Below are 9,459 nucleotides of genomic sequence, written 5' to 3' on the forward strand. Positions count from 1 at the left end.
TTCAGACTGATAGGTTTAACGTTATCTCCGTTATTAGAACCAAACGACAGCCGTTGCTGTTTCGGAGCTGAAGGACCAGCGTTCTAAAAGTAACGGAAGTAACTGATGTCTTGTTTGAAAATGTACTTAAGTATTTGATTACTCAAACAGCAAACTAACGCGTTAGGTTACTCGTGACTGCAAAAAGTAATCAAAGTACTCTCACGCGTCACTTTGTAACGCGTTATACCCAACTCTGTACATGAGCCTCAAAACCAGCCACAACTCAGCCCTGAGCAGAGTGACCGTCCTCTACTGACCAATCAACAGACTGCAGTGTTCACAGCTCCACCTTTTAGTACCAGTGTGCTAGGTACCCCAACAGAAGGTTCCGTTGGTACCATCCACAACCTTTCACTGTGGAAACGCAAGAGAAGCGTACTGTACTGTACTGCTCAGTGGAAACGGGGCTATTTATCCAGTTGTATGATCAGTACTTCCCAAACACATGCATTGTTTGCTACATTAGTACTATAAAAACTTCAGTGAGGGTGAAACTTTTATGGTCTTTTCAAATCAGACTCCATTGACAAAAACTGTCATTTTACCTCGATGTACACGGGAGCTGCTGGTACCACTGCCTTGATTAGTTAGTCAGTAGGTTTGTGTCACAAACCTACTGACTAACTAATCAAGTGAGTGAGTTAGTCTGTGTGACTTTGGTGTTTTGAAGGGTTAGTTCAGACTCGTTAAAGTCACGCAAGAACACAAACTATCTGCATCGAAGTAGTGGTAGTCCAGCAGTTTCCTGGTTCACTGAGGTAAAATTACTGTTTTTGTTAATGGACTCTGGCTTCAGAAAGAGCATGAATAATTTTTACTTTTGGTTCAGTTCCCTCTTGGAAAGGGCTGTCTGTTTGGGATGTACTGAGCATATGACTGGGTAAATGAGACTTGGATACAGCACGAGTTGTGTGAGAGTTTGTCAACAAATGTTTTGACATAGCTTTGCTGTTGTTGTGACTTCACTTCATCAAGGATTCTCTCAGATTTTGGATTCTTTGTTCACCCGAGGCATGCAAGAAAAACAGTTTTCTTCATGAATGCAACGTAAGAGGGTGAATAATCGATATACAAAAGCCATTTGGAGCATGAAGTATTCCTTAAATCCATCACTGTCTGTGGCTCACAGACATTAACATTTCTAACCAGAATTTGAATTGAAAGCTACCGTCTTCCCTTCACCCACTTTCCCAACCTCTGTCATGTCACACCCTCTGTGTCCTTTTTGATTTTGCTGCTTAATTACACTTTGCCAGGGGTGCGTTCGTAAGCTCTTGACTCTGCAATATAATCAGGTTCTCTTCTTTATTTTCTGCAGACACTGCATCATGACATTGCATCATTGCTATACCATGAACTTTTGCACATCCCCTGATTAATGTTTTTGCATATCCTGCATAAAACTGTGCACCTTTCTCATTCTAAAAGAGCTTTATTGCACATATTTTTTATAGTATGACTACCCCACTAAATCTTTCGTACAAGTCCTACATCATGCAAAAAATCCCAAACTATCCTTGCTATGTTTATTTGCTTCTTGGGAAAAGCACACAGTCTAAGTTCGTCTGAGCTCAGTCAAATCCATTAACAATTTATTTCCTCCGTCTTCATGTGTATTTAGGAAATGTATATATAGGATGTTTATCCATGACCACCCCCACTGATTCAGCTGTGACGGTCTCAGCTCCTTCCAGACCGTACCATTGGGTTTATCAGTTATATAATGAACCCTTAAAATAACAATCATACTATTAGCCCAAAACGTATAAAGGAAAAATCCAACACTTCTGCCATGTATCTGCACTATAGATCTGAACTCTTAATGAGGCTGAGAGAGTTCAGATGATCCCCTGCACCTGGGTCAGGCACTTGGAAAGTCAGTCACTTCTGAATTTGGGTCTTTTTTGTCGCACCAGGAAGTGAACAAAAAAGAAAGTAGCTCTCTTCTTGAGGCCACCACCTGGATACTCCCTGTAGTTTTAGCTGCTGCCAGTGGCAGAGGAGTCTGTCGCACAGTCCAAATCCAATTTAAACCCCAAATTGTCACATTCATGTGTTGGGGTTTGGAGAACAAAAGAATTGTGTGTTTTGGCGTTCTACTTTTGTGTCCCTTGAGTTGGACTTGGCCGCGATGTCTTCCAGCTTTAAACAGAATGTCATAGCAGCGATGTGAAGCTATTTTTATCATTTCATCGTGAGTCTACACTCCAGTCAGCCTGATTGATCCGTTTCCACATGAACGACATGAAGAAAACACTCATAAAATGATACACAAAAACAACAGTAAATATCTGACTGTCAATTTAAGATAGTTTTAAAAGATGGGCATTTAACACAATGCTACACAAGTTGTTGTGATATTGTAAAGCTTCGGCCATCTGGTGCCGCAAGCAGGAATGAACAAACGTGAAGAATTATTTATAAAGTACTGTTTGACCTGAGTCTGAACCAGAGCTGTTTGGCTGAGACAAGACAGCAGTTTATTCCAGCAGGAAAAAAAGAAAACGTGCTGCATAACCTAGCTCAACAGTGTTTTAAGTGTTGGTCTCATTTTAGTCACAGCAATTGTGCCACTGTGGCCATAAAGTATAAGTCCACTTTGATGCTCTTGACCTTGCTGTCAACATAGTATTATGTCGCACTTCCCAGACTCTCCAAACTTCCACACTCTACCAAGTGATATCTGCTCTGCACACAAATACTGCAAGAAATCACATTTATTTACTGTAAGCAGCAAAATGAAATGCCAGCTCATTCTGGCTGCAGTATGACACTCCAAAACAATGACTTTGCAGACAGCAGGAATGAGAAGCTGCTAATATTGGAACAGAGTGTGTCTGGGATGAATAATATACCAGCGTACTGCATACAATTAAAGGTAAATTCCACCCTCGGGCGTTATTATCCCCTTGTCATGGGTTATTTTATGATGACGTCTTTCCCTTCCAGCTGCTTCATCTGTTCCTACCTCCAGTCATTTCCAACATTTTCCAGAATGCCTTTAACAAACCAGTAATACGTGCAAGGGGCTGTAATGAGAGCAGGAACATAAGGGTTTTCCCAGTCATGAAAAAGTTAGAGCTGCCCACCCTGAAACTGGTCCTGCAGCAGCACTGCACTCTGGTCAACTGAGGCTAAACCCTGTGGAGAAATTGATCTCGCTGTGTCTTCTGCCATGACTTTGTCTGTGTGCTGTTTGACCAGGGAACAGCTGGTGCCATGGAGTAAGTCTTCAGAGGACCTCTCGCTCTTTAATTCTGAGGTTTACTGCTGATGTCTTAGAGGGACAATTTTCTACTACAGTAATTTCCAGCTGTGCGGAAAGTATCCGAGCTCTGCATTCTGCCTATTATCCATCAGGAGAACACAGCTGTAGCTTTAAGACAATGTTTGTTTTGCATTCCATAGCAAAAAATATAATTTAAAGGGATAGTTTGTCATTTATGAAAATGCACTTTTTTGTCTGTTTGCTAAAAGCTGCAGTCAGCAGCCAGTTAGCTTAGCTTTGCATAAAAACACCAGACCAGAAACTCCAGGAAGTTATTGGCCCCGACCATGAAACAGTTGTGCACATAATGAACCATACAAAGCCATTTTTAACAATTAAATTAAAATAAACAATTGAAATATAATAGCACAATTAGTGAGCTTTAAATGTGCAGGTACGTGGGTTTTGAAGCCAGTTTTTCTTGATGCTAAGCTACGTTAGCTGGCTGCATATTCAGCGTACAGACATGATATTGGCATTAATCTTAGAGAGTACGTGCATTTCCCAAAATGTCAAACTATTTTTAAACACTGGAACTTTAAATCACATATTCCTGTGCAATTTTTTTAGCTGCAGTTCCTTTCTCAAAAATTAAATCTGCTTCTAACATTCAGTACAAGAGCAGTTCGTCTATTGGCTGGTTTGTCATACAGCTCTTTTCTTTAGTTGGCAACGGTAGCACCTGGATACAGAGGGTGACGCTAAAGTTATAATTGTTGTAATTATCACAGTGGAGGCGGAGAAAGAGAAAGAGAGAGGTGGTTCATCTGTTGGACCACTGCGCTGATCTGATCTGTGTGAAACATGTGCTGTATGTTTGTAGATAGATAGATAGATAGATAGATAGATAGATAGATAGATAGATAAAAAGTGACAAAATTATTTCCCTTACCTTGAGCAAGTCTCCCTTGTTGAAACTGAGTTCATCCCCCTCTGTGGCACGAAACGTATAAAGTGCCACTGCTTCCATGCCGAAACCTCCCAACACACACACACTCACTCACACACACACACACACACTCTCTTTCTCTCTGGGACCCCCACTAATGCCCCTGGCACAGGGCGAAGGGGGGAGAAAGAGAAATAAAAACAAATAATTAAAAAAAAAGATAAAGGAAGAGGATTCAATGAAACAACAGACAAGACGAGGTGAGAGAAAAGAAGAGGCGCAAGAGAGGAGAGGTCTCGTCTGTCTGCTGAGCCACAGAGCACGCGAGAGAGTCAGAGCAGAGGATGAGAGAGAGTGAGCTCGGCGAGGGGAAAAACACGACTGGCTGCTGCTCAGCAACACACCACCATGAGTAACGTTCAGAGAGAGAGAGAGAGAGAGACACACACACACACACACACACACACACACACACACACAGCAAGTAGGGGCAAGGGAGTGGGAGGCACTTCCTGTGTATATATTTGTCTCACACAGTTGGTGTGGCTTCTGTGGATTCTATGTGTGTGTGTGTGTGTTTCTTCAATCAGTTGCCTGAATCCATGTGTGGTTTGTCGTTGCACTTCTGTCACCGTGTGACCCAGCTTTAGATTCTCACCTTGGAGGTGAAAAGTCAGCACGTGCTTGCTCTTTTAACACCTTTAAAGATGGAAACTTACATTAAGGTCAGGTGTAGGTGAGAAGTGAAGGAATAATACATCCAAAAAGGGAAACATTTGAATTATTAACTTGCTTTTATGAAACACAAGACAAGTTCATCGGCTATATTATTCACTTTCAGTGTATAGTTCCTGGGCCAGCAGCCATAACAAGAGCTTTATTTCCCCTTTGTTAAACTGTAATCTCCTCTTTTAATCCCCCATGCTTACATACTGCTGAACACATTCTCACAGAAATACATGAAATGGACACGATCTCTTTGTGGTGGTGGGCATGAAATGTGTTAACATTATGTGCTGGGAACACAAAAACAATGCCAATGAAATGTTTATTATGCACAGTCACAGTTTAGTTGTGACATGACCAGAGTTTGGGGATAGAAAAACTGGCTTAGAGAAAAACTTGGTTAAGTTCAGGCTCAGATTGTGGTTTTGGTTTGAATAACTACATACGAGACAGAAGTGACATTACTTTTTTTGTACTTCGCGTCGTTATGTAATGTACATTGGCTTTTGGTTTCACATGGGACCAACTCAGTCTCACTCCCCTCCTTTAAATACTGATGCTTGATCAGTGGCCCTCGGTGTGAGATACCAATGCACAGAGGCATCCTTTAGTCGCAGTATGAGACGGGCCATGCGGTGGAGTTTTTTGACGCTCTGGGAAACTACCACAGTACAAAGAGTGAGAAAGTGATGTTATGACCAAACATACTTATTTTAGAATGTTTTTGTGGCTTTAACATATGAAAATAGACCTGTACATTTCCTTTGAAGACAAAAGTTTATTTCGAAAAGGCGCCACAGTGGTGCAGTGGTTAGCATTGTCACCTCACAGCAAGAGGGTTCCTGGTTTGAACCCAGGGTGGGGGAACCTCTCTGTGTGGAGTAGGCTTGGGTGATTGGACGAATATATCGCCAATTGCCCATCTGCTGAGTCCATCACGGTTGGTTTCATTTTTGGCGATTTTTTGGGCGATTTTTGTCATTTTATTTTGCTAAATTAATAGTCTGTCTCCACAGAATCCACTGGCAACGGAAGCGGCGTGACACGTCTGCAGCGCGAGTCCCGTAGCAGCTCGCCCCCCTGTTAATCAATTACAGCAATGTGTTTTTAAATGAATAAACCATTATCAGAGGTGATATGTGATGATTTTCATTTTCATTCATTTACCCATGTTTATCCGTGACATTGTGTAAATGTCCGTGGCGGACATTTGAAAGCGAGTAGATGACAAACAGTACAGTAAACTTGTAGATAACTCAAATATATGTAATAACTTGGGTGGAAAATGCTTTAACTATCATGGCTCAGCAAACGGTAAACAAGACGCTTGACGTGATGCTTACGTCTGCAGCTGGTGGAACCCGGCCGTAACATGAATTCATATGCGCATATGTTTAACAATGTTACCAGCCGTGCTAAACACCCTCTCTGATGGCGTGCTTGTTGTCGGTATGCACAGATATTTCCGTGCCATGTTGGACATGAGTGGGCTCGCAAAGCACGCTGCATTTTTTTGCTGCATTCATGTGGTGTCGGGAGATCTGAGTTGCTGAGTTGTTTTTCTGACATGAGGTGGCGTTAATGTGAATTATCCCATTCTGAAAGTCATTTTTCGATTCTTTCCGACATCACATGAATGCAACATCCCCCCTCTTTTTTTTTCTCCGCCACACACACAACTGCCGAATATATCGGCAACCGCCAGTTGATGGGCTGACGGTGGCCGGTCGGAAATTTTTAACATATCGCCCAACCCTAGTGTGGAGTTTGTGTCAGCGTGGGTTTTCTCCAGGTGCTCCAGCTTCCTCCCACAGTCCAAAGACATGCAGGTTAACTGGTGACTCTAAATTGTCCGTAGGTGTGAATGTGAGTGTGAATGGTTGTCTGTCTCTATGTGTCAGCCCTGTGATAGTCTGGTGACCTGTCCAGGGTGTACCCTGCCTCTCACCCAATGTCAGCTGGGATAGGCTCCAGCCCCCCCAATGAGCCCCAACAGGATAAGTGGTTACGGAAAATGAATGAATGAACGATGCATGTAATGAACATATATTAGCACGCCATCCTTTCATGTTCAAAACCGACACAGGGCACCTAAAGTGTCATAGTTTGATGTTTAATAATATTGAATCAGAATGTGTGGACAGGACACAAACAGTGGTCTCCTGGTTGGAAGTCCATGTATGTTTGACCCTTCCACCGTTCCTTACTGACCCATCCACTGCCCCTCCTGCCCGCCATATGCAGAGTGTCTCGCTTTTTATACTCATCTTGTATGTCCACCATGACAGTAGTTGCATTCAAGATTTGCAAGGCATCCAGGGTTACATGTGGAGCACTGAAAGAGAAGACATGTCCACCAATCAGAGACTTCCATTCGCACACACCCACATGGCAAAAAGGGTAACTGGGCAGCTGGATGAACATTTTCAAGTCTGAGAAAAAGAGCAAAGGATGGAGGATATAGCCAGCATTGAGTTTGCACATTACAGTTTGGCTTCTCCACTTACTGCTGTGAGCCTGACAGCAGCAGCAGGTAGCTAACAGTGGACAGATCACACAACCCAGCTTTATTCATTCACTGAGTTGAATTCACAAGTGCCCCGGAGTCAAGTTGGAAGTAGTGGAGAGTGAAAAATAAGGTTTGCCAGAGAAGAGCTTTTCATCTCAATACTGAAGGGACACACTCAGGATCAGAGGAAATTATACTGACACACTGTGGGTGTAACTGAAGTCTAAATGCAACTTCATTTTTTCTCGCTTCACCTGCAAGATTTAACCAAAACAGAAGTTGAAAAGTCTGCAGGCTGGAGAGGCAGCGAGGACAATATTTGTTCCTGCTGAAATTGTTCTTCCAGTATGACAGTACACAGCTAACCCACTGGTTTGGAAGACAAATGGAGATCAGAATGTCAAGAAACATGTTGATTTATAGTATTTGTTGTCAGCAAACCACCAGAACAAATATGGATATGTTTGAAGTTCATGTTTCTTTATGTAGCAGCAACACTATAGTTCACATGTAGCTAACATGTGGCTATGTTTAGGCACAAAACACTTGGTTAGAGTTAGGAAAAAGATCATGTTTTGGCTTAAAGTACATGGCTTTGGTGCCATGATTACTACTGGAAATGCCACCGATGTCTCACCAAAAACCAGAGTTTGGGAGGTACAATCACATCTTAAAATGCTGTTTTGTTGTTTGTTGGTTTTGAAATGTGGTCTGCAGTTTAGCAGTGATCTCGCCTATGTGTCACGTCATCCACCATCCTGTCCTCTTACCGAAGACAAAGTAAGCTGATATAGATAATCAGGAATATGGCTCTTTAGAAACGATGATTTGATACGTATGAAACATATAAATGTAGCATATCAATGCTTTGCAGAAACTTAGAATGCCAACATTTTCTTATGGTGATCGCACTGTTGTCAAACTGCATTACAGATAAACCACTTATTAATACCAAGACGTCCTCTGTGTGTTCCAAAAAGGTCTCCAACAGTTACGTCACTTACACCATGCAGAAACCACACACAATGTGACTGGTCAGGATGGTTTTCCCCTACAAGTCTCTGACGCCAGTAGTGATTGTTGATAAATCAAAACTAAATTGCAGTTATCTTCTTGTGACACACACACATCTAGCAGTTTGAAAGAGCCTTAATACAGCCATGACACGCAACAGTATTCAGTAATAAAACCCAGCAGACTCAGGTGTTGTGAGCCAAAATAGTCACTGATTTTTACTCTGAAAAGTGTAGAATATTGCACAGGCGGGGGCATCAGTACTTACTCAAAATGTGATACTTAACAATGATAGTTAATCTCTTTTTGGTGTAAGATACAACATGCAAACTTCAGCTCTTTCTTGTGAGGTCTAAATTTTCCACACTGCACATCGAGGCCACGAGCTGTCACGGAATGAGAGAGCATTCGCCCTTTTGCCTTGTCAAAATGTGCCATGAGAAATGTTGCTGCTGTCAGTGGCTGCTCAGAATCCTGAGTTATGTGTTTTTATTTGTTCTTCACGAAATTATCCTGCAGTGCAATCCATCTGTAAACCCCCAAAACATAGACATTCTTGAGACTAAAGCAGAAAATTCACTTTCATTTTAATATACAGTATTTAAAACTAGTTAGCATGTTGAAAACACACCGACAAATGTGAGAAAGATTGTGAGATGATTATTTAGAAGAGAAAAGCTGAGGAAAATGAAGAGAACTAAACAGATCTGGGCAAAGCAGAACAGCAGGAAAGCATGGACGCACTGTGGTTTGAATAGCATGACCTGTCCAGGAAATCCCCAGTCAGCTGGTCACTTGACTCAGCCATGAGAAGAGGGCCTGCAAGAGGAAGACAGGAGGGCTGGATGTGTGGTGGTGGAAGAATAGAAGAGGAAGAGAGGGAGAGGAAGTGGAACTGCGGTTAAGCTCGAGTGCCAAAGCACAAGCTTTACTTTTTGGCCCCTTTATGATTTCCCCTGAGGTCCTACACATCAGGACATATATAGAATCTTAAAAAGGAAGCGACCCACC

At 42.2% G+C, this 9,459-nt stretch overlaps 1 protein-coding gene across 1 annotated transcript in view; it reads right to left on the minus strand.

The window, feature by feature from the left end:
• The window catches only part of grapa (GRB2 related adaptor protein a), a 45,946-nt gene extending 41,360 nt beyond the window's left edge, over nt 1-4,586 (minus strand). The window contains exon 1 of the mRNA XM_050068667.1: nt 4,203-4,586. Within this exon, the coding sequence (XP_049924624.1) occupies nt 4,203-4,280 (78 nt within the window). The 5' untranslated portion in view covers nt 4,281-4,586. The remainder of the gene's footprint in view (nt 1-4,202) is intronic.
• Between the last annotated feature and the right edge of the window lie 4,873 nt (nt 4,587-9,459).

Source organism: Epinephelus moara, chromosome 18, assembly GCF_006386435.1.
Source record: "Epinephelus moara isolate mb chromosome 18, YSFRI_EMoa_1.0, whole genome shotgun sequence".
Taxonomy (NCBI): Eukaryota; Metazoa; Chordata; class Actinopteri; order Perciformes; family Serranidae; genus Epinephelus; species Epinephelus moara.